The 24,700-nt window shown below is 49.5% G+C and overlaps 3 protein-coding genes across 3 annotated transcripts; 2 read left to right on the top strand and 1 right to left on the bottom strand.

The window, feature by feature from the left end:
- Positions 1-1,566: 1,566 nt before the first annotated feature.
- LOC131087490 (erythroblast NAD(P)(+)--arginine ADP-ribosyltransferase-like) lies at positions 1,567-3,131 on the top strand. The gene is made up of 2 exons (XM_058031245.1): positions 1,567-2,344; positions 3,046-3,131. The coding sequence occupies exons 1-2, from the start codon at positions 1,579-1,581 to the stop codon at positions 3,129-3,131; spliced, it is 852 nt and encodes a 283-aa protein (XP_057887228.1). The 5' UTR covers positions 1,567-1,578.
- An 11,000-nt stretch (positions 3,132-14,131) lies between these two features.
- LOC131087566 (erythroblast NAD(P)(+)--arginine ADP-ribosyltransferase-like) lies at positions 14,132-15,530 on the top strand. The gene is made up of 2 exons (XM_058031369.1): positions 14,132-14,876; positions 15,445-15,530. Exons 1-2 carry the CDS (start codon positions 14,132-14,134, stop codon positions 15,528-15,530), a joined length of 831 nt encoding a protein of 276 aa, XP_057887352.1.
- A 5,480-nt stretch (positions 15,531-21,010) lies between these two features.
- Positions 21,011-22,439, bottom strand: LOC131087656 (erythroblast NAD(P)(+)--arginine ADP-ribosyltransferase-like). The gene is made up of 2 exons (XM_058031492.1): positions 21,698-22,439; positions 21,011-21,096 (listed from the first exon to the last, which is right to left on the bottom strand). The coding sequence occupies exons 1-2, from the start codon at positions 22,437-22,439 to the stop codon at positions 21,011-21,013; spliced, it is 828 nt and encodes a 275-aa protein (XP_057887475.1).
- Positions 22,440-24,700: the final 2,261 nt, after the last annotated feature.

Genomic DNA, 24,700 nt, shown 5'->3' on the forward strand with positions numbered 1-24,700 from the left:
GACCTGGGGGTGCTGCTGGGTGACCAATGGAGCTGGCCATGTGTCCTGGGGCCAGGAGGGATCTGGGGGACACTCAGAGGAGTGGGACCAGGAAGTCAGGGAGTGATCGTGCCCCTCTCCCTGCCCAGTGAGGCACATCAGGAGTGCTATGCCCATCTCTCAGAGCAGAGCCAATTATAGCTCTGCCCAGTGCCATGTCCAGCTGTGCCCAGTGCCATGTCCTGTTCTGCCCAGTGCCATGTCCAGTTCAGCCCAGTGCCTTGTCCAGTTCTGCCCAGGGCCTTGTCCAGTTCTACCCAGTGCTCTTTCCTATTCTGTGCTCCTCAGGACAGGATAGATCAGGAGATACTGGAGGGCAGCATGGGTAATGACAGGACTGGAGCATTTCTGTCACAAAGTGACAAATAACAGAGAGAATGGAAATTTTCCCTTCCCCTGAAGGTGCTGGACAAAGCCTGAAGACAAACTGACAGAAATGATAGAAGGATGGAGAGGTGTGCACACAGGATGAAAATCACGGCTAAAACCCGTGGAGAAACAGATAAAGGGAACTCCAGTGGGGTTTTGGCAAGTTCTGTAGCAGGAAACAACAGCATCTGTGCAATAAAATTGTTCCAGGAACAGTCCCTTTGGTATCAAGGTATTTGGTGAAACTGAGCCCCAGAAGCCCCATTTTTACAGCTCTCCAGGACAATAAAAGGACTTGTAGGAGGAGGGAGATCAATGCAAATGATTTACGGGAAAAGTACAGTTTCTGTATTAGATAAGGGAGACATTTTAATGAATATTTATAATTATGGTGAATAAATACCCCATGGCAAAGTCCCCCCTGATGTGCAGGACCAGAAGAGATCTGCTGCAAGTCTGAGCTGATAAAGAATTCTAGTTTTCTGCTGTCTCCAAATCCATCAGGGAGTTCACTCCAGCTGATTTCGGTATCGTGTTTGGGGGAGTCTGGGGGGACTCTTGGGGGGGGGATCACGGGACTGAGGGATTGGGATTGCAGACATGGGGGGACAGTGGGAAATCAGAGGTCTGTGACTGGGGTAATTGGGGGCTCTGGGTTAAAATGAGGGGGTACGCAGGATGGTGAGAGTGGGATTGGCGTAATGGGGTGGCTGGGATACACTGTGGGGGCAGGGGGTGATGCCTGGATTTGGGCTGATGTCCTGGGTTGACACCAAAGAAATTGGGGAATGGGAGTGGGATTGGGGTCTGGGGCACGGCCGAGGTGGACACTGGGGGTCTCAGGGAGTGATTCCAGGATTTGTGTCGGGATTCTGCAGGGACTGAGGGGACTTGAGGTCATAGGAGTAGGATTGGCTTCTGGGAATGATGGTACTATGGGATTGAGGTCTGTGGGGCTGGGGGACATTGGGGAGGCATAAGTAACCCCAGGATTCAGGATCAGGAAACCTGGACGTACCCAGGGGTCAGCTGGCCAGGAGTGCCTCCCTTCCCCCTGGGCTGACCCCACTCCCCTGCCCAGTCCCTCACTGAGGAACACTCCTCGTGTCTCTCCCATGTCCCCTCTGTGTCCTCCAGGGTCCACATCGGTCCCTGTGGCCTCTCCCTGCCATGGCCCCCTTGGTTCAGACCCTGGCACTGCTGGCAATGGCCATGGCCACCACAGCTGTCGAGGTGGTGAACCTGGACATGGCTCTGAACTCCTTCGATGACCAGTACCAGTGCTGTGGCCCTGCCATGACTGCGGCATTGCCAGCCCTCAACAACTCCGAGTTCGAGCAGAACAAGAAGTTTGCCGAGGTTTGGGGAAAGGCTGCAGCCAAGGTGCAGAGTCAGGGGCCCCCTAAGTCCCCTCTGTCCACAGGCCAGGCCACTGCCATCATGGCCTTCACAATGGATGACCTGTCCAGTGTGTTCAATGATGCTGTGCACGTGGCCGGGAGCTCCAGCCAGGAATACCGGGACAATTTCCACTTCAAAACACTGCATTTCCTGCTGACAAACGCTACAGTGACGCTGAAGAACAATCTGGAAAGGAAGTGTTATGATGTGTCCCAGGAGGTGTGTGAGACCCAGTTCAAGGCACGGGAACATGAAATAGTCCGGTTTGGTAATTTCACAACAATGGAGTCGAGCCCACTGCCTGGAAAGTGCCCTGAGGAGGGGACAGTGTTCCAGGTGCACACGTGCCAGGGCGTGGACATCAAGGTTTACGCTGCAAATTCTGAAACTGATGGGGTGCTGGTGCTGATCCCACCCTTTGAGACCTTTGAGGTCACCAAATACACCGAGACAGGACGGAAGACAGAGATTGAGCTCCAGTCTGCCGGGCCCTTCAGCAAATACCAGTGCGAGTGGCAGAAAGATCACGCCACAGGTGACAGCCTGGGGGAGTGGGAACACTCACTGTGGCCATGGGGAAACCCATGATAAGGCACAGGGGAGAATGATACTCACGTTGGGGGTGGGGATGACAGCGACACCCAATGCTGGGGACACCCACTGTGGACAAGGGACACCCATGACAGGGCATAGGGGGTGGGGAACTCACTGAGAGTTTGGGGTCAGGGACAGCCCATGCTGGGGACATGAAGACTCTGGACACCAGTTGTGGGCACAGGGACATGAATGCCCATGACAAGGCACAGGAATGGGGACCCCCACATCTGGGAAGGGGACAGGATCAGGGACACCCCAGCCAGGGGACCACTGGGACAGGGACAGGGATGTCCCCATTTCGAACCTCTCCCTCCCCACATAAGGCAGTGCTGTGGGGACGGGCGGTGTGTGGTGGATGTGGGTGGGCAACAACACCCTATGGCACATCCTGAACCCCTGTCACCCCCTCCCACCCCCATGGCATGCCCTGACTCTCCCTGACCCCTGTCATCCTTAAGCCCATCATGACAGCCCTGACCTCCCTGGTGCCTGTAGCCCCATGAGGCCCCCCTCCTCCCTCCAACATCCTGTCACCTCATGGCTCCATTTCTCCTCTTACCCCTAACTCCCTATTATGGTCGCCCCCAATACCCTCACTCCCCCCATGATCCCTCTGACATCCCTCTCTTTGTCCCCCAGGTGGGAGCGTCCCCAGGGCCACCTTCCATGTTGGAGGACTCCTCCTGGCCACCACAGCCCTGGCAGTGGCAACAGGGATCCTCTGAGCCATGAGGCCACCAAGGTCACTGGGGTCACTGTGGTCACTGTGGCAACCAAAGTCACTGTTGTCACTGTGGCCACCATAATCACCAAAGCAACCCCCAGAAAAAACAAGACTACCGAGGCTACCCAAGCCACCACTGCCACTATGGCCTTGGCAGCTACTTCCACCATGAGCTAACTGCAGCCATCAGAGGCACTCTGGACACCATGGTCTGTATAACCACCAAGGCCACTGCGAACACCAAGACTCCCTGAGCCACAAGGCTGCCACCGCCACTCTGACCACTGTGCACATCAGGGCCATTGTGCAAAGCAATTCTATTAAAAACTTCTATCAAAATGATTTCATTAAATAATTCTGTCAAAGCCAGCAGAAAGTGACAATTCTTATGCAGGGCTCAATGTCAGTCCTCACACCAACACTCATGGGAACACCTCTTTCTCTCAGCCTCGAAGAGGATCCCTGGGGAGCATCCTCTTCCCAAGGGAGGGTCCTCACATGCACTTCATTTCAAGCAGGAAGAGGGGAGGGGAATCTCTATCTGACAAAAGAATGGACATTCCCCGGGTCAGTTGATAGATGGCCAGGCCCAGCTCTGGTCTTTTAGCCTCAGCTGGCAATTCAGGGTTGGTAATTTTGGATGTTTTTTTCCCAATTCAGCACCAAATCAGCAGCAGACCTCTCTCAGTGCAGCCTCGATGGCCACAAATGGGGCATTGTCCCTTGGCCACATTACAGGCAGAGCATCCTGCCACATCCTGCATTTTAGAGGGACCTTAAAGGCTGGAAATCAGGAGGTTCAAGAGGGCAAGGACGGGTTCTGTCCCTGGGGAGTGACAGTCCCCATTGCCAGTCCAGGCTGGGGGAGACCTGCAGGAGCAGTTCTGGAGAAGGACCTGGGGGTGCTAATGGGTGACCAGTGGAACTGGCTATGTGGCCTGGGGCCAGAAGGGTTCTAAGGGGCATTAGGAAGAGCAGACCCAGGAAGTCAGGTAGTGTTCGTGCCCCTCTACCCTGCCCAGTGGGGCACATCAGGGGTGCCATGTCCAGCTCTGCCCGGTAGCGTGTCCAGCTCTGGGCTGCTCCAGACCTAATCCTGTGCTCTGGGATGACGCTGCCTGAGCTGGGAGGTTGGGCCTGGTGCCCACTCTGGGTCCTTCCAGCCTGACCCATGCTGGGATTTGGGGATTCTGGCAGTTGTGTGTGGAGAGTATTATTAATAATTGCTTAGCTGAGAAAGGCCATACTGACATAATGCCGCTGGTTAAGCTGAAGGAGAAAAGTCAGCAGTCAGCAAGCTGAAAGGAAGAGTCAGCAGCGACCTTGCTGCAACATGAGGATAGGGAGTTGAGATTAGTCCTGAATATACCCTAAGAATATGTAGAAAGTATCAAAAGTAGAACCATAGGAATGTAGAAGTAGGCGTAGGTGCTGATATGTAAGCTGACCAATCCTGAGCTCAACTTTTGCAATATGTATGAAGCTCATTATTAACTGTATTTAACCCACCGTACTGATCAATAAAATTGAGCCTGTGATGATCAAATTGATGTCCTGGTCTTCTTCCGCCGACAAATGGTGGAGAATGCGGGCATAACCGAATCTCTGCCCTTTTTCTCTGATTAAAAGAAAAAGGGATTACGCCACGGTCGAGGAAGTTGGGTTTGGGTCCTTGCAGCTGGGACGGTGCCGGAATTTGAAGCACCCTTGGTGTTCACAACAGTGAGCCAAGCCAATACGTGTCCGCCGGAGCCTGGAGAGCTGCAACAGCGCGCGCTGATTAATAGGTATGGATAGGCAAGCGGCATATGATTTATTTACCGCCTATTTAGAGCGGCGTGGGATAAAAGGGATAGATTTAAAAAAGGAGTTACCAGGGTTATTAGCTTATGGCCATGCTAAGGGTATCTTTTCTAATCCTCATACAGTTCATGAGTTATCAGAGTGGAAGAAGTTTGGGGAAATATTGTGGGATACAGTACTAGACGATGATAAGTCAGCAAAGAAATTCGGGAAGTTATGGCGGGTGGTGTATAACACGTTACTTCAGCAGGTCTCTGAGAGAAAGGCAGCAGAAAGGGCAACAGAAGCTCATAAGAGGAATATAGGGTATGGTCGTGAAGATGATCCCCTGGCACCTTCTGTAACTAAGGTACTTATGCCTAAGAGTCCCCAGCAAAGTGGTGTGGAGGATTTTTCTATAGGTGCAGTGGAACCGTCTGCACCTTTCCTGTCAGAGGGGGAGGGCGAGTCGGATGGTGGGGGTAAGAGCAAACCAGCTTTGCCTCCGCCACCAACTTCAGGCGGGTCGGATGGTGGGGGTGGGAGCAAGCCAGCTTTGCCTCCGCCACCAGTTTCAGGCCGGTCGGATGTTGGGGGTGGGAGCAAGCCAGCTTCGCCTCCGCCGCCAGCCTTGCCTCCGCCGCTTCCCCTCAGTGAGCCGGCTCCGGTTACAGCTTCGGCGGGGGAAGGGCCCATTCTGCCGCCCGAGCCGGCTCCAGCGGGGGGGCTCGTTCCTCCTCGCAGGCCGGCTCCGCTCGAGCCGGCTCCGGTTTCACTGTCAGCTCCAGCGGGGGGGCCCCTGCTTCCCCCGCGCAAGCCAGCCTCTGCTTCACTGCCCCCCCTGCGCGAAAACTCGGTGTCTGCACCGAAGCGCCAGCAGCATAGCACCCTTAAAGAGTCAAATCCCATCCCAGGGGCACACCGTGATCCATGGGGGGAGATGGCTAAACAGAGGAGGGAAGCTTGGGCTGCTTTGGCGAAAGAAGTAATGCAAATGGGGGATGGTGAGGCGGTGGAAATAGCTTCTAGTCTTGCATGTCCAGTTACATACACACCACAGTATGATGCACAGGGGAACCTTACGCATAATATAGCAGAATGTACTCCCTTGGATTGGAAGCTGTTAACTCAGCTACGTTCTACGGTTAGTCAGTTTGGAGTAAAAAGTGAACCTGTTAGGCAAATGTTGGATTATCTTTTTAATACTCAGGTTTTATGTCCTAATGATTTAAGAGGAATAGTTCGGTTGATATTCACTCAGCATCAGCAGTTATTGTTTAATGCACATGACCCATTACATGGAGTAACAGTAAAGGAGCTGATGGGCTTAGAGGCATTTTTACATACAGAGGCACAGATGATATCGGGAGAAGATAAACTTAGAGAGTCTATGTGATTAGTGTGTGCTGCAATAGACATGGTTAAAGAGCCAGGAGGGTTACCGGCTTATATGGGCATTAAACAAGGTAGGGAAGAATCATTTGGAAATTTTATCGATAGAACAGCTACAGCTATAGATCGGGCTGGTGTTTCAGGGCGCTATTGAAGCAGTGTGCCTTGCAAAATAGCAATCCAGCAACCCAAAGAGTGTTAGCTACTTTAGGGGCAAATTGGACTATTGAGGAAGCATTAGAGCGAATGGCATTAATGCCAACAGCTTCACAGGCATTTATAGCAGAAGCCTTAAAGGAATTAGGATTAGGGTTGCAAAAGCATAGTCTACTCAAAATCAGGTGTTAGCTGCTCTTGCTCCTCTCCAAAGCGGCTCACTGGCAGTCACGTAAGGAGGCTCGAGACCATTCATCAAGTGTTACCGATGCGGCAATGAGGGACAGACACAAGTTACCGCTGTGACATCGGAGACACCAGCTGCTGCTGTGACATCGCTGCTACCTCCTGTCTGCAACCCACAACAACAGGGAGCCTCGGCTTGGATTTATCAGCAGCAGTAGACGTCACACTAATGACGAACCGGCCTGAGAGGATACCCACTGGAGTAAAGGGTCCTCTTATATTAAATGGACAAACATGTGGAGCATTATTGCTGGGACGTTCCTCTATAACTATGTTGGGATTATTTGTTTTGCCTGGTGTTATCGATGCGGACTTTACAGGGGAAATACAAATTATGGCTTACACCCTTTATCCTCCGATTAAAATTGCAAAAGGACAACGCATTGCACAATCGGTACCACTGTCACAAATGACATCGGGAATACAATCATTTACTGGGCAAGCACGGGATGAAAAAGGTTTTGGCTCTACTGGTGTTACACTTTTAACTGTGGATTTACAAAATAGACCAAAACAAAAGGTTGAAATTACCTATGGGCATCAAAGCATAACCCTTTATGGATTGTTGGATACAGGAGCAGATACTAGCATCATTTCTCCAGAAGCATGGCCACAACATTGGCCTCTATTTCCCTCATCAAACATGCTCACAGGAGTGGGAGGATTTACATTGGCAAGCAGGTCGCCGTCTTTGTCTGTGTGCATTGAGAATCAACAAATATCTGCTGTGTTTTCAATTGTTCAACTGCCTCCTACAGTTTCCTGCTTAATTGGAAGGGACATTTTAACACAATTGGGAGTGGTGTTAACTAATCAGCACCCTTTGGGGTAATTGCCATTGCTTGGACTTTCCCCATTCCACTCACCTGGAAAACGGATACACCGGTGATGGTTAAGCAATGGCCATTAAAAGGGGAGAGTCTTATGCATGCCCATGAATTGGTACAGGAACAATATACAAAAGCGCACCTACGACTGTCCACAAGCCCTTGGAATACACCTATTTTTGTAATCAAAAAGAAATCAGGGAAATATCGTTTGATACATGATTTGAGGGCTGTAAATGACCAAATGGAACCAATGGGGGCCTTACAGCCTGGTCTTCCAAATCCAGCTATGATTCCAGAACACTGGCCACTTTTAATTATTGACCTAAAGGATTGTTTTTTCACTATTGGCCTGCATCCTGATGACATGAAGAGATTTGCTTTTACTTTACCAGCAATAAATCGTGGGGAACCAGATAAAAGATTTGAATGGACATCTCTTCCGCAGGGCATGCGCAACTCCCCCACTTTATGTCAGCTTTATGTTGATGCTGCATTACAGCCACTACGTCGCAAATGGCCAGCAACTATAATATATCATAACATGGACGATATTTTGTTTGCACAGCAACAGCCATTCTCCTCTTTACAGATTAACACCATTAATAATACTCTTGCTGCATATTCACTTGTTATTGCTGCAGAGAAAATTCAGACTACAAAGCCCTGGAAATATTTGGGATGGACTCTGACGGATCAAATAGTGATACCACAAAAATTGGAATTACAATTGGACATTAAAACTCTACATGATGCACAGAAGTTGCTGGGAGACTTACAGTGGCTGAAGCCTATTGTGGGAATACCAAATGATTTATTAGAAGCCCTACGGCCTTTGTTAAAAGGCGTGGACCCTACTACTCCTGTACAGCTGACAAAGGAGCATCGTCTTGCCTTGCAGCAAATTAGTAACTGTGTACAGCAAGGGTATGTGTCTCGTCGACAACTCGACCACCCCATTGACCTTACTATTTGGAATAGCCCTTGCCACTTGCTTGGTGCTCTCTCTCAGATGCAAAAGAAAACAGGGGAGATACGGGTGTTGGAATGGTTGTCACCACCACTACAGCACAAGAAAACAATATCTTCAAAAATTGAACAATTGGCTGCATTAATCAAAAAGGGGCGTCTCAGAATTCTTGAAGTGGATGGTAGAGAACCTGCTACTATTAGATTACCTATGGAAAAAGAAACCTTGGACTGGTACTTGATAAATTCAAAGAATTTACAAGAAGCATTATTGATGTCACCTGCTAAAGTAGAGACTAGTAAATTAGTGCCTAGAGTTTTGCAATGGATGACAGAATGGAACTGGATCACTTGACCTTTGAGAGAAGAAAACCCCATAGAAGGAGCTATTACAGTTTTTACAGATGCAGGAAAGAAATCAAGGTGTGCTGCTGTTACCTGGCAAGAAAAAGGACAATGGAAGCATCAACTCCTCACAGCAGACCCTGCAGATAGCTTACAAACTTTGGAATTGTTAGCAGTAGTATGGGCGGTGTCCAACTTACAGGAGCCTTTAAATGTGGTCACAGACTCTATGTATGTTGCAGGAGTAGTCAAACGAATAGAGGAAGCAGCAATTAAGGAAGTGAATAATAAACGATTGTATGAGTTACTGATACAGTTAAGGAAGGCTTTATGAGAAAGAAATGCAGCATATTCTGTGATTCATATTAGGAGCCATAAGTGGTCTGAAGGTTTAGGAGAAGGGAATGAACGTGCAGATAAATTGGTTACCCTACCCATTGATAATTCTTGTCCTATTGACAAGCACACATTGGCCAGAGAAGCACATAGTAGATATCATCAAAATGCAAGAGGTTTAGCAAAACACTTTGAGCTGAGTTTGTCACAAGCCAAGGCCATTGTCAGAGCATGTCCAACATGTAGTTATCATAATGGTGGGATAGGTCTAGGCATCGGAGTTAATCCTCGAGGTTTAAAAATAAATGAGATATGGCAAATGGATGTTACACACATAGCTAGATTCGGTAAAGTCAAGCATGTGCACGTCACCATAGATACATACAGTCATTACATATGGGCTACGGCTCAGGCAGGACAGAAAGCTATACAGGTTATCAGACATCTGTTGTTTCGCTGTTATGGGAGTTTCAAAGAGTATCAAAACGGATAATGGTCGAGGTTATGTAAGTGCTAGGGTCCGGAAATTTTTGAATCAGTGGTCTGTTAAGCATGTGACAGGTATTCCACACTCTTCTACTGGACAGGCAATAGTGGAAAGAGCAAACGGTACCCTTAAGCAGTATATTGAAAAACATCAAGATTTGACAGATCCACAAGCATGTTTGGCTAAGGTTTTGTATGTGATTAACCATTTATGCATTTTTGGGGAAGATGATACCCCTCCTGCAATGAAACATCATCCGAGGCCAGGTCAGGAAAATACTAAGGAAACAGAGGTCTGGGTTAAGTATAAGAACCCAAGTACAGGATTATGGGAAAAACCTGCAAAAGTATTATATTGGGGTCAGGGGTATCTTTGTGTTTCCTCACCTACAGGACCTTTGTGGGTGCCTGCTAAGTGGACTAAACCTGTTTTTGATGCAGCCTCTGGTGGATCGCCTTACGGAGGAGGACAAGGAGCAACTGGGGAAGAAACTGCTTCTAGTCCTACGACCACTACTGTTTCAATTGAAGGGGTACTCGGAAGCGGTGGACAGAGCACTGACACAGCACTACTGGACAGCCCAGGAGTTGATTGGTTTTATTGACTCATTATCAACTTTTCACTTAACAGATCCAGCGAAACTACATTGCCTTGACTGTCACAATCCACATTGTGCTGCCTGGATAGCTCTACGTTGTGGGGGTTGTAAAAGAACTTTTTGGATAGAACAATCATTATTACGGGATTTGTGGTGTCATACTTGTGAACACGAGCATACGTGGGGAAAAAGCTGGCAAGCTGAATTGTGGAGACAAACGGGGCAAAACGCATATATAGCTTTAAATCTTTATGAGTCTCCTGAACAGAAGGTTCTTGCTTATTATCGATGGGAAATACAATGTATTGTAAATAGAATTAAGGTTCAAAGTAAATCACGTATAGTTTCTATAAGGTGTAGGAAATTAGTGCCTTTAACACAGCATTCAGTTGTAGGACCCTTCCAAGGGGATCCTGATAGAGCATTAGATTGCTGCATTGATAAGTTGCAAAAATTAAGTTTGAAAGTGGCAGGACCAGTGAAATTAGGAGCAGCAAGATTGAAGACAGATAAGAAAAAGAAGGCAAAAAAGGGAACGGTCTCATTTGAATAGGGGTATCAGTGATTGCTAATTAATTTTCTATGATTAGAACACTTTTACAGTTGTGGGACCCTCAGGAGGATATAGTTGTTGAGGAGGATAACGAACAAGAACTACGATTATGAAATAAGATACGCCTTGTGTTAAAGAAAGACCTTGAGCTGTTAGCCTCATATAGTAAAAAGGCTGAAGAGGCTTTGCGATCACCACCATTGAATTGGTTGCTTTGGATTGAAGAACCACAATTTTATACTGGTCCTTTCTTATATTCACTTCCTTGTTATGTTTGCAAAAGGGATAATGATAAGTGCTATGCATGGGTAGCTTTGCATTGTGCAGATTGTAATCAGGTTTATTGGTATTCACAGAGGTCAGTAGATTATTTATGGTAGTGCCCCTTGTTCTGGAAAGTGGATTCGAAATCATATCTGGGTTAGAGCTCTTGAACAAAGTACTGGCCTGCCAGGACGGACAGGATTACAGCTCTTTGAGAGTGCAGAACAAGTGATTATAGCATATCTTAGGTGGAAGTTGCAGGAAGAACTTAGAATATTTGAAATTACTAAAGCCTCACGCATCATAGCAGCTCGCTGTAAAGCTGATTTGCCTTCAAACTTACCTCATGCTATACCTGTGAGCAAGGATGCTGATTTAGAATTAGATCAGTATATTCAAAAATTGACTCAGCCTTACAATAGACAATCTAGCAAACCAGGGAAAAGACAGCGAAGAAAGGAAAAACAACGTAAGCAGAAGGAAGAAAAGGAGAAGCAAAGCAAGCAGAAAGAAAAATAAGGTTTGTTTTTGTTATACTGCTCAATGCTGTAGCAAGTGAAGCAGTAGGAGTAACACACTTTAGTCAACCAAGGGAAAATTTATGGGTAACACTTGCTAATCAAACTAACCAATCATCACTTTGTCTTAGTCTTGGAGGAGTCACTAACCCATTTCGAACATGCCTGGTGGGACTTCCAGTGTGGTCTCCTGGAGAATTTTGTAGTTTGATAAACAATCAAACTTTATGTATGTCTAACATGTCAAACATCACATTGCCGGTGCAACAAGGGTATACTGCAGGTCAGAGTGATGGCTATCGTCAATGCTTACTAATCCAATCACTTAACACCTCTTTGCATTCTCCTCCTGAAGAATTGGATCTTTTTGGAAGTACAAATGCCAGCATATCTAACACTACAGCTGGTGGATGGTTTAGCTTCAAACTTTCGGGTGCTCAGAATTTAAACCAACCTAAAGAAACATGGGCCACCCTAGATTCATCCCTGAATGTGAGTGAATTCTCTCCACAGCATTACAGTCAATGTAACGGCACAAATATCATAGCACCAATGAAATTACCCACAGGAATATTTTTGATTTGTGGAGACAGGGCATGGAATGGTATACCAGCTAAACCACAGGGTGGACCCTGTTTTTTGGGAAAATTGTCACTGTTTCATCCTAATGTGTCCTTGCTAATGCAGCTGAGTCAAAATTCAAACAGGAGAAAACGTAGCATACATGACTTAGACTGCAGCAAGATAGGAGATCCACGGTTTTGGGGCACATTCAAACAGGTGGTGGTTTCAACTATCTTACCAGGAGGATCTGCCAATAAAGCCATGAATTTAGCAAAACAATTAGGATGCTGGGCAAGGGATGAGCTGAACAAGACATCACAAATTCTAGACATGTTAACTGCAGATGTGCAAAGTGTTAACCATGCTGTTTTGCAAAATAGAGCTGCTGTAGATTTTTTGCTCTTAGCACAAGGGCATGGATGTGAAGAGTTTGAGGGAATGTGTTGCATGAATCTGTCTGATCATTCGGTGTCCATTCACACTAAGATAAAAGAATTACAACAGGGACTTCACAAACTTAAGGAAGAAGACGGTTTAGGAATTGACGAATGGCTTAAAGGCTTAGGACTCGGACCGTGGCTTAGGAACCTTGTGATCTATGCTATAGGACTGTTGGGTGTAATTTTACTGGTTTTGCTTATTTTGCCTTGTATCTTTAACTGTATTCAAAACATGGTCAGCCGTACAATAGCAAAAACATGGCAAACTAATCTCCTTGCACAAGAAGAAAACGGGGGAAATGTGGAGAGTATTATTAATAATTGGTTAGCTGAGAAAGGCCACACTGACATAATGCCACTGATTAAGCTGAAGAAGAAAAGTCAGCAGTCAGCAAGCTGAAAGGAAGAGTCAGCAGTGACCTTGCTGCAACATGAGGATAGGGAGTTGAGATTAGTCCTGAATATACCCTAAGAATATGTAGAAAGTATCAAAAGTAGAACCATAGGAATGTAGAAGTAGGCGTAGGTGCTGATATGTAAGCTGACCAATCCTGAGCTCAACTTTTGCAATATGTATGAAGCTCATTATTAACTGTATTTAACCCGTCGTACTGATCAATAAAATTGAGCCTGTGATGATCAAATTGATGTCCTGGTTCCCTTCCGTCGACATTCTAGGAATAGTGCTGGATTTGTATTGGCTAAGAAGACCATTTTATGGGTATCAGTATTTATATTACAATGGATAAATTCCCTGTGGCACAGTCCACCCTTACCTGCAGAACCAGGAGAGATCCACTCTGAGTCCAAGCGAATAAAGAATTCTGGCTTTCTGATACCTCCAGCTGCATCAGGGAGTTCACCCCAGCCCATTTCGATATCAGGGACTGGCGGACTCTAGGCAATACTTGGTGAGGACATGGGATTGGGATTGTGGTGCTGGGGGAACACTGGGGGAGTCACAGGACTGGGATTGTGTCGTGGGCTGCTCTGGGGGTAAGTGAGGGGGGACATGAGATGGTGGGTGTGGGATTGGGGTCATGGGGGGACTTGGAGTCACTGTAGGGGCAGGGGGTGATATCCAGATTCGGTTGAGGTTCTGGGGTGACACCAAAGAATTTGGAGACGGGAAGTGGGATTGGGGTGTGGAGACAGGCTGAGGAGGACACTGAGGGGCTCAGGGAGTGACCCCAGGATTTGGGTTGGGATTCTGAAGGCACTTGTAGTCATGGGAGTAAGATTTGTCTTCTGGGGGGCCATGATACTGTGGATTGGGATTGGGGTCCCAGGTGGTTGGGAGATGTTGGAGAGGCATAAGTAACCCCAGGCATAAGTAACCCCAGGATTTGGGATCAGGGACCCCAGACATGCCCAGGGGTCTGCTGGCCGGGAGTGCCTGCCTTCCCTCTGGGCTGGTGCCACTCCCCTGTCCATTCCTTCCTTAAGGAACACTCCCCATGTCTCCTCTGTGTCCCCTCTTTGTCCTCCAGTGTCCCAGCCTGGTCCCTGCAGCCTCTCCCTACCATGGCCCCCCTGGCTCAGACCCTGGCACTGCTGGCAATGGCCATGGCCACCACGGCTGTCAATGTGATCCTCCTGGACATGGCCCCGAACTCCTTTGATGACCAGTACCAGGGCTGTGTCCCTGCCATGAAGGCGGCATTGCCGGCCCTCAACCGCTCTGAGTTCCAGCAGAACAAGAAGTTTGCCGAGGTTTGGGTAAGGGCTGCAGCTGAGTGGCAGAGTCAGTGGCCCCCTGAGTCCCCTCTGTCCCCAGACCAGGCCACTGCCATCATGGCCTTTGCAACATCTGATCTGTCCAGTGTGTTCACTGAGGCTGTGCTTGTGGCTGGGCGCTCCAGCCAGGAGTACCGAGACAACTTCCACTTCAAAACGCTGCATTTCCTGCTGACCTACGCCGTGGCCACACTGAGGGATGCTCAGAACCGGCAGTGTCGGGACGCGTTCCTGAAGGTGTGTGACACCCGGTTTGAGGCACAGCGTGGTGACACCATCCGGTTTGGTGCATTCATGCCAATGTTTCCGAGCAAACAAATTGGCGAGTGCTCCAATTCCACAATGCTAGAGGTGTACACATGCCATGGTGGGGAAATCCAGTTGTTCACCAACCTACCAGAACTCAAAATTGTGCTGATCCCACCCTTTGAGACCTTCAATGTCACCCAATACACCCAGGAAGGGGACAAGACACAGATCCAGCTCCACTCCAGTGGGATCTACAGCAAATACAACTGCGAGTGGCTGCGAGGTGACACTACAGGGGACAGCCTGGGGCAATGGGGACAGCCATGATAAGGCACAGGGGACAATGATACTCACTGGGGATGGGGGACAGGGACTCCCATGGTATGTGGGGGGACAAGGATACCCTGGAGGAAACCAAGTCTGGGGACATCCATTGTAGGCACAGGGACAGGAACACCTGTGCCAGGGGACAACAGGAACAGGGGACAGGGACAGGGACAGGGACAGGGACTCCACAGGGTACCAACCCTGTCCCTCTCTGATGAAGGCAGTGCTTTGGGGATGGGCGCTGTGTACAGAACAGAGGTGGGCCAGGATGCCCCCATGGCACTCCCTGAAACCCTGTAACCCCCTGTGGCAATCCCTGATTCATCCTGCCCCCTGTCACTCCTAAGCCCACCAAGACCCCCCTGACCTCCCTGGCCTCTGTTCCCCCCTCATGCCTCCCCTGACACCCTGTCATCTGTCACCTCATGGCCCCCATCTCTCCTGTAACCCCTAAGCCTCCCTTTCTATCCCTGACCCCTTCATTCCCCTCATGATCCTCTTACGTCTCTCTCTTTGTCCCTCAGGTGGGAGTGTCCCCAGTGCCCCCTTCCACGTTGGAGGACTCCTTCTGGCCACCACAGCCCTGACAGTGGCCACTGGAATCCTCTGAGCCACGAAGACACAAAGGTCACTGTGGTCACTGCAGCAACTCTGGCCACCATGACAACCAAGGTCACTGTTGTCACTGTGGCCACCACAATCACCAAGACCACCATGACCCCCAGAGAAACAAGACCACCAAGGCTTCCAAGGCCACCACTGTCACTATGGCCACCATCGCAGCTATTGCCACCATGCGACCACTCAGGCCACCATTGTCACTGTGGCACTGTGGACACCACAGCCACTCTGGCCACCATGGTCACTGTAACCACCAAGACCACTGTGGCCACCTTGATCACCAAGATTACTTAAGCCACAAAGTTACAACAGCCAATGTAGCCACTGTGGCCACCAGCATCATTGTGCAAAGCAATTCTATTAAATAGTTCTATGAAAACAATTCTATTAAGTATAGCAGTCAAAGCCAGCGAAAAGTGACAATTCTTAAGCAGGGCACAATGGCACTCCCCACAACAACTCTCATGGGAATGTCTCTTTCTCTCAAACTCAAGGAAGATACTTGGAGCATCCCCTTACCGAGGGAGGAATATCACACACATTTCATTGCAAGCAGGAACAGGGGAGAGGAATCTCTGTCTCAGAGGGGCCTGGATGTTCCCAGGGTCAGCTGAAGTCCAGCTCGGGTACTTCATCCTCAGTTGTCAATTTATGGTTGGTGATTTGGGCTGGTTTTAGCCTCACTCAGCACAAAAAGCAGCACAAGGCCCCTCTCAGTACAGCCCCGATGGCCACAAATGGGGCATTGTCCCTTGGCCACATTCCAGTTAAAACATCCTGCCACATCCTGCAGTTCAGGGACACCTTGAAGCATGGAAATTGCTAAGTTCAAGAGGGCAAGGGCAGGTCCTGTCCCTGGGGACAGACAGTCCCCGCTTCCAGTCCAGGCTGAGGTTGATCTGCAGAAGCAGCTCTGGAGAAGACCAGGGGGTGCTGGTGGGTGATCCGTGGAACTGGCTTTGTGTCCTGGGGCCGGGAGGGATCTAGGGGGCATAAGAAGGGGTGGGACCAGGAGGTCAGGGTGTGTCTGTGCCCCTCTGCCCTTCCCAGTGAGGAACATCAGGAGTGCTGTGTCCAGCTGTGCCCACTGCTCTGTCCAGCACTGCCCTGTGCCGTGTCCAGTTCTGGGCTACTCCAGACCCAATCCTGTGCTCGGGTTGATGCTGCCTGAGCTGGGAGGTTGGGCCAGGTGCCCACTCTGGGTCCTTCCAGCCTGACCCATTCTGGGATTTGGGGATTCCGGCAGTTGCAGTTCAAGAATTGTCCACTGGAGGGCAGCAGCAAGCATGGGAATTCAGTGGCACTGTGCATGTGCCACTCCTGGCTGGAGTGACCTTAAAGCCCATCCAGTGCCAGCCCTGCCATGGGCAGAGACCTCTTCCCCTGGGCCAGACTGCTCCAGGCCCTGCCCATTCTGGCCTTGAACGCTTCCAGGTGTGGGCCAGCCACAGCTTGGTTATAGATTGGTAATATGATAATTGACTCTCACAATTAAAGGGTGAGTATTGTGCGTATATTAAGAGAAATTTTGTTGACTTATGTTTATGTGATTGTAGCTTGGTTTTTGGACACCTTTTGCTCTCTCCACTGTCCCCTTTCTCCCGCTCTGTATTGTTCCCACTGGATGGCCTTGGTTTTCAGGGTGGTCAGGGACGTGTGGGGGCTGGACGTGAACCTGTGCCCTTGGCATTGGGCAATTGGGAATGGAGAAAATCTATTCCTGATTAGGTATGGCACGCCTCACCTCACCTCACCTCCAGTCAAGTTACAAGAAGGTCTGTACCAACGGAGAGTGAATAAGGTTTGAATGGCAACCTTTGGGAGAGCCAGGTTTGGCTGATGCAACACTGGGGATATAAAAGGTGAAGACGCCATTTTGTGGATGAGCCACTGGCAGTCGACCACACCCCCAGTGCTGCATGGTTTTCCCTATTCAGTCCCTTTATTGTGCTGTTGAGGTCTAATAAACCTTTAAATTTTTAAAGTGAGCAGTTATTTCTCACAGTCACCATGATCTCCATGATCACCATGGCCACCATGACCCCCAGAAAAATGTGGCCACCAAGGCCACCACTGCCATTTTCCCTGGAGGAAAAGGGAAAAAAGGGAAAAGAGTGGAGGAAGAGAAGAGGAAAACCAAAAATCTTCCCCACCCCCTCTCTCCCCCAACATCTCCCTGACTGTCCTTTACTTCTTTGGAAATTCATTCATTTGCATTCTTGACCAAATTCTGTGCTTTTCCACATAGTCAGGATTTAAACCCAGCATAACTCTATTTCTGCACCACAATTTATTCAACCCTGAAAGGAATAAGAGGAATGTTTCTTTACAAACAGGTTGTGTGGATCTGATGGTAGATAGGGCCAGGCACTTGTAGATAAGGAAGTGACTGGAGAAACTATCAGTTTCAGAAAATGTTCTTCACTGACACGGGCTTCTGCTCAGACAAGGTCCTGCAAAATTACTGAACTTCAAGAAGAAGAAAAAAGACTTAACGGGCTTATGAATTTTTATTTCCACACCCAGGGTGGAGTTAAATCTCATTTTAATGGTCACGTGTCTGTGTGATAGAAGAGTGGGGTGTGTAGCAAGGGGGATGTTTAGTAGGTAGATTTTGAATCACCTGCACCTGCACCTTCCGAATACCTCCATGAATGGGGAAGGGGAGCGCACGGAAATTGACATAAAAAGGAGGCTGCATTGTCCAGCAACTTGGTACACCCCGTGGGGAAATTGCCCACGGCGTCCGTCCTAGGTTACAATAAAAAGATATATTCTATTCCCATCCTCAAGAGCTGTTGAAACCAGGAGGGACATTGTTTTTCTTTATCTGCTGTTAATGAGCCCATCAATGTCTTGCCACATGACACAGAGATAACTCCCTCTAGGAGCCATTTCTGTTTCAAGGACACACTGTATGATTCATTAGAATGATAACAGCCCACTGGGAGATGTTCTGCCCAGGAGGGAGGAGCTAAGAATCCCCACCAGGACATAATCTGGGTTTTGGGAGAGAGCAGTCAGTCTTTCCAGTGTATTCCCAGAGAAACAGCCATCTTTTCCACTGGATCTTCAGAGGAAGACTACATCCATCTACAGGATAACTGCTCCAACAGCACCACATCTGCCACTCCAAGAGGACTGCAGCCCCCAATCAAACTGGGCTGCTACCAACACACTGACAACAGGGTGTCAGGTTGTACTCTTTGTGTGTGGTTTCTCTTTTGTATTATTGCATGTATTTTTGTTTTCCTTGTCCCTCTTCCCAATAAATTGTATTTCTGACTTGGAGTCTCTCACTGGTTTTGCTTTCAAACCAAAACAGCCTCTTCCTTTGGTCATTAAAAAAATTACAGGGCTCCTATATCTCCTTTGTGCAAGTAAATCTCTGGCAAGGTGAATTTTTCTGCTCAAAAGGTAAACAGTTAAATGTTCCACCTGAATCCTAAGCGGTATGCTTAGCTGCACCCACGATCTCATCCACAAAATAGCGGCTCTGCCTTTTATACCCCTGGTGTTGCATCAAACAAATACATATCCATAAGCAGTCATACATATTCAAACATTTTTCTTCTAAATCCCTGGTCATTCCCAAAGTCTGCCACTTGATTCTTCCTTGCTGTCCATTGGTGGAGACCTTCCTGCAGTGTGGTTGGAGGTGAGATGTTGCCATGCCACTCCTCTGCAGCAATAGCCATTCCCCATTCCCAACCACTTGCAAGGGGCACAGGTACATGTCCCTGACAATCCTGACAACCACAGCTGTCCTGTAGCAACAATATGGGTAGAGGTAAGGGGGCGATGGGGAGAACACAGGATGTCCAAACAACAAACTAAAATAATATAAACATACATCAACAAAACTTCTCTTTACATAAACACAATATTCACCCCTTAATTTTGAGAGCCAATCATCATATTACCCATCTATAACAAAGGTGTGGCTGCCCCACTCCTGGAACAGTTCAAGGCCAGGATGGGCGGTGCTATGAACACCCTGGCCCAGGGGAAGATGTCCCTGCCCATGGCAGGGCTGGCACCAGATGGGCTTTAAGGTCGCTCCATCCCAAACCATTGTAGAGCCCCCAGGGTTGGGATGGGGCGGGGCGGGCGCCGCTGCTGTTGACACCCGGAACTGAACAATGCCACTGAATTCCCATGCTTGCTGCTGCCCTCTGGTGGACAATTCCCAAACCGCAACTGCCAGAATCTGCAAATCCCAGAATGGGTCAGGCTGGAAGGACCCAGAGTGGACACCTGGCCCAACCTCCCAGCTCAGACAGCATCAACCTTGAGTACAGGACTGGGTCCACAGCAGTCCAGAACTGGACACAGCACTGAGCAGAATTGTACATGGCACTGGGCACAGCTGGTCACGGCACTCCTGATGTTCCTGACTTGGAAGGGCAGAGGGGTATGAACATTCCCTCTTCTCCTGGTCTCTCCCCTCCTGATGCCCCCTGGATCCTTCCTGGCCCCAAGACACAAATCTGGTTTCACAGGTCACCCACCAGCACCCCCAAGTCTTTCTCCAGAGCTGCTTCTGCAGGTCAACCCCAACCTGGACTGGAAGCGGGGACTGTCTGTCCCCAGGGACAGGACCTGCCCTTGCCCTCTTGAACTTAGCAATTTCCATGCTTCAAGGTGTCCCTGAACTGCAGGATGTGTCAGGATGTTTTACCTGGAATGTGGCCAAGGGACAATGTCCCATTTGTGGCCATTGGAGCAGCACTGAGAGGCGTCTTGTGCTGCTTTTTGTGCTGAGTGGGACTAAAACCAGCCCAAATCACCAATCATAAATTGACAACTGAGGATGGAGCATGAGGGCTGAGCCTGGCCATCCATCATCTGACCCTGGGAATGTCCAGTCCCTTTTCAGCTAGAGATTCCTCTCCCCTGTTCCTGCTTGCAATGAAATGTGTGTGAGGTTCCTCCCTTGGGAAGTGGATGCTCACCAAGCATCCTGCTTGAGTTTGAAAGAAAGAGACATTCCCATGAGTGTTGTTGTGCGGAGTGCCATTGAGCCCTGCTTAAGAATTGTCACTTTTTGCTGGCTTTGACCGATATACTAATTAGAATTTTTTGGATAGAATTATTTAATAGAATTGCTTTGCATAATGATACTGGTGGCCACAGTGGCTACATTGGCTGTTGTAACTTTGTGGCTCAAGTAATCTTGGTGATCAAGGTGGTCGCAGTGGCGTTGGCGATTATAGTGCTCATGGTGGCCAGAGTGGCTGTGGTGCCCGCAGGACCACAGTGACAATGGTGGCTGCAGTTACCTCATGGTGGCAATAGCTGCCATGGTGCCATAGTGGCAGTGGTGGCCTTGGCAGCCTCGGTAGTCTTGTATCTCTGGGGGTCTTGGTTGCTTTGGTGATCATGGTGGCCACAGTGACAACAGTGACCTTGGTGCCATGGTGGCCATGGTTGCCATGGTGACCACAGTGACCTTTGTGGCCTCCTGGCTCAGAGGATTCCAGTGGCCACTGCCAGGGCCATGGAGGCCAGCAGGAGTCCTCCGACGTGGAAGGGGGCGCTCTGGACACTCCCACCTGAGGGACAAAGATGAGCATCAGGGGGACCATGAGGGGGGTGAAGGAGTCCGATTTGCCTTAATGGAGGCTTGCGATTACAGGAGAGATGGGGCCATGAGGTGACAGGGTGTCAGGGGGGGCATGGGGGGTTACAGAGGACAGGGAGGTCAGGGGGGTCTTGGTGGGCTTAGGAGTGACAGAGGTCAGGAGGAGTCAGGGATTGCCATGGGGGGTTACAGGGTTACAGGGTTTTAGGGAGTGCCATTGGGGATACTGGACCACCCGTTTTCTGTACAAATCGCCCATCCCCACAGCACTGCCTTTATCAGAGAGGGATAGGGTTGGTACCCTGGGGGGTCCCTGTCTCTCTCCCTGTCCCCTGGCATGGGTGTTCCTGTCCCTGTACCCTCCCAGAAGTGGGAGTCCCTATCCCTATTCCCTGTCATGGGTGTTCCCGTCCCTGTGCCCACGAGTGTGCCCAGACTTGGTCTCCCCCAGGGTATCCTTGTCCCCCCACATACTGTGGGTGTCCCTGTCCCTCATCCCCAGTCAGTGTCATTGTCCCCTGTGTTTTATCATGGCTGTCCCCATTCAGCCAGGCTGTCACCTGTAGTGTCACCTCCCAGCCACTCGCAGTTGTATTTGCTGTAGGTCCCGCTGGACTGGAGCTGGATCTGTGTCTTGTCCCCTTTCAAAGTGTATTGGGTGACCTTGAAGGTCTCAAAGGGTGGGATCAACACGATTTCAGGTTCTGGATATTCGCTGAAAACTGTGATTTCCACACCATGACATGTGCGCAGCTCAAGCATTGTCTCACTGGGGCACTCGCCAATTTGTTTGCTCAGGAACACCGGCATGAAATGACCAAACCGGATGGTTTCACCAGGCTGTGTCTCAAACCGGGTGCCACACACCTTCAGGAACGTGTCCCGACACTGCCCTTTCTGAGCATCCCTCAGAGTGGCCAGGGCATCCGTCAGCAGGAAATGCAGTGTTTTGAAGTGGAAGTTGTCCCGGTATTCCTGTGGGGAATGCCCAACCACGCGCACGACATCATTGAATATTCTGGGGTCAGTCATTGTGAAGGCCATGATGGCGGTGGCCTGGTCTGGGGACAGCGGGGACTCAGGGGGCCCCTGACTCTGCCACATGGCCATAGCCTTTCCCCAAACCTCATCAAACTCCTTGTTCTGCTTGAACTCGGACCAGCTTAGGGTCAGCAATGCTGCCTTCATGGCAGGGCCACAGCCTCGGTACTGGTCATCAAAGGAGTCCGGGGCCATGTCCAGGGGGATCACATCGACAGCCGTGGTGACCATGGCCAATGCCAGCTGTGCCAGGGTCTGAGCCAGGGAGGCCATGGCAGGGAGAGGCCACAGGGACTGATGTGGACACTGGAGGACACAGAGGAAACACGGGGAGGGTTCATCAGTGAGGGACTGGGGAGGGGAGTGGGGTCAGCAGAGGTGTGGGGTCAGGGGGAAGGGAGGCACTCCTGCCCAGACAACCCCTGGATATGTCCAGGTTCCCTGATCCCAAATCCTGGGATTACTTATGCCTCCCCAACATCCCCCAGCCCCAGGGACCCCAATCCCACAGTACCATGCTCCCCAGAGGTCCAATCCTACTCCCATGACTACAAGTCCCCTCAGCCCTGGCAGAATCCCAACCCAAATCCTGGGGTCACCCCCTGAGACCCCAGTGTCCCCCTCGGCCTGTCCCCAGACCTCAATCCCACTCCCACTCCCCAATTTCTTTGGTGTCACCCTAGGACCTCAACCCAAATCCAGGCATCACCCCCTGCCCCCACAGTGTCTCCCAGCCTCCCCAGGACCCCAATACCACTCCCAGCATCCCGTGTCCTCCCTCATTTTCCCCCAAAACACTCTGTGACCCCAATCCCAGACCTGTGACTCCCCCAGTGTCCCCTCAGCACCGCTATCCCAATCCCACAGTCCTGTTTCCCCTACCAAGTGTCCCCAGAGGTCCCCCAACCCCTGATACCGAAATCAGCCAGAGTGAACTCCCAGATGGAAATGGAGGTATCAGAAAGCCAGAATTCCTTCTCAGCTCAGACTCACAGAAGGTCTCCTCTCGTCCTGCAGGCCACAGGGGAACTTCCCACAGGGAATTTATCCAGCAAAATTATGAATATTCATTAAAATGGGCTGCTTAGGTAATACAAAACCAACACATTTCCTGTAAATAATCAGCATGGCTCTGCCCCCTTTAGGAAATAATTTTTATTGTGCCAGAGAGTCATAAAAATGGGGTTTCAAGGTGTGGTTTTCCCTGAGCACCCCAATATCTCAGATGACCTTGTCTCAGACTTTCGCTTTGGGCTGGCACTGCTCCTTCTCTGTTACAGAACTTGCCAAAAACCCCTCACTCCAGTTCCCTTATCGCTTTCTCCACAGGTTTCAGCAACTTTTGCTCTTCTGTGTACACACTTCTACATACTTTTATGGTTTTTTGTTCATTCATTTTTAAAGCTTATCCAGCACCTTCTGGGAATTGAAACTTTCTATTCTCTCTTTTTATGCTCACCCTCCAGGACCCCAATCCCACGGTCCCATGTTGCCTGGTTTCCCCCCCAGTCCCACTCCCCACTGCACACTGCTCACTGAGTTACTGCCACACTTCAGATACAACTTGGGGTCCCCTATGACATCCCAGCAGGCACCTTGATCTTGGGGATGATCTCTCGGGGGAGTGCCTGGGTGACATCTGTGGCATTGTTGGTGTGGCAGGAGAACTTCTAGACCCCCATAAACTTTTGTCCCAAATTGGATTTCCTGGCCTCTTCCATGAGGAGAATAGTTACCTCTACAGCTTACAGGCATCTGTGCCTCTCCTGTCTGATATTGAATTGTTTCTAAAAGCACCGCACAGGTCTCCTGAAGTCTCCCCCACCTTCTGAGACAAGACTCTGCTGTTGTTGGTGCACACAAAAGCTCCAAGGGCTTTGTTGAATTCTGGAAATTCCACGGGAGATGTGGACTTCAGAGCCATCTTTGAGTTACTGAATGTGTGTCCTTCCTCAGGAGTCCAAATCAAAGGTCATTCTGGGGCCTCCTGTTTGAGGGAGCCTTCAGGAGACCTGTGGGGTGCTTTTCCAAACAACTCAACATCAGCCAGGATTGGCTCAGATGTCTGTGGGTCATAGCAGTGACTGTTCTCCTCATCCAAGAGGCCCACAAATCCAATTTGAGACAAAAATTTATAATATATACTCTACTCACCATAACTCCAAGGAGATGTGGAACAAAAGGAGGAGGTCACAGTGTGACAAAGAGCTCTGGAATTGGCAGAGAGATATAGAGGAAATGTAGGCACTTGCCCTCTGCTTTGAGCATGGAGCCATTTGGAAAGAAGGAAGTCAATTAACAGAACAGGGATCTCCAATTAAATATAAACATGTAATATTCCCTCCTGGCTACCACCCCACTGCCCAAAGACGTGGCCGTACTACAATCCAGGGCACACCAGCTTGGGGATTGAGAAATCCCTGTGGGAAATAGACTTGCATTAAAGTTGCACAAGAGGTTCCACAACAAAGCATCCTGGTGTTAATTCCTGAAACAGGAATTTCAGCCACAGAGGTGAGGCCTGAATAGAGTTG

This window comes from Melospiza georgiana, chromosome 1 (genome assembly GCF_028018845.1).
Source record: "Melospiza georgiana isolate bMelGeo1 chromosome 1, bMelGeo1.pri, whole genome shotgun sequence".
Classification (NCBI taxonomy): domain Eukaryota; kingdom Metazoa; phylum Chordata; class Aves; order Passeriformes; family Passerellidae; genus Melospiza; species Melospiza georgiana.

Coding starts and splice junctions, on each gene's coding strand:
- LOC131087490 (XM_058031245.1), top strand. CDS start 1,579: ATGGCCCCCTTGGTTCAGACCCTGGCACTGCTGGCAATGGCCATGGCC. Junction 2,345..3,045: donor GCAGAAAGATCACGCCACAG/GTGACAGCCTGG, acceptor TTTGTCCCCCAG/GTGGGAGCGTCCCCAGGGCC.
- LOC131087566 (XM_058031369.1), top strand. CDS start 14,132: ATGGCCCCCCTGGCTCAGACCCTGGCACTGCTGGCAATGGCCATGGCC. Junction 14,877..15,444: donor CAACTGCGAGTGGCTGCGAG/GTGACACTACAG, acceptor TTTGTCCCTCAG/GTGGGAGTGTCCCCAGTGCC.
- LOC131087656 (XM_058031492.1), bottom strand. CDS start 22,439: ATGGCCTCCCTGGCTCAGACCCTGGCACAGCTGGCATTGGCCATGGTC. Junction 21,097..21,697: donor CAACTGCGAGTGGCTGGGAG/GTGACACTACAG, acceptor TTTGTCCCTCAG/GTGGGAGTGTCCAGAGCGCC.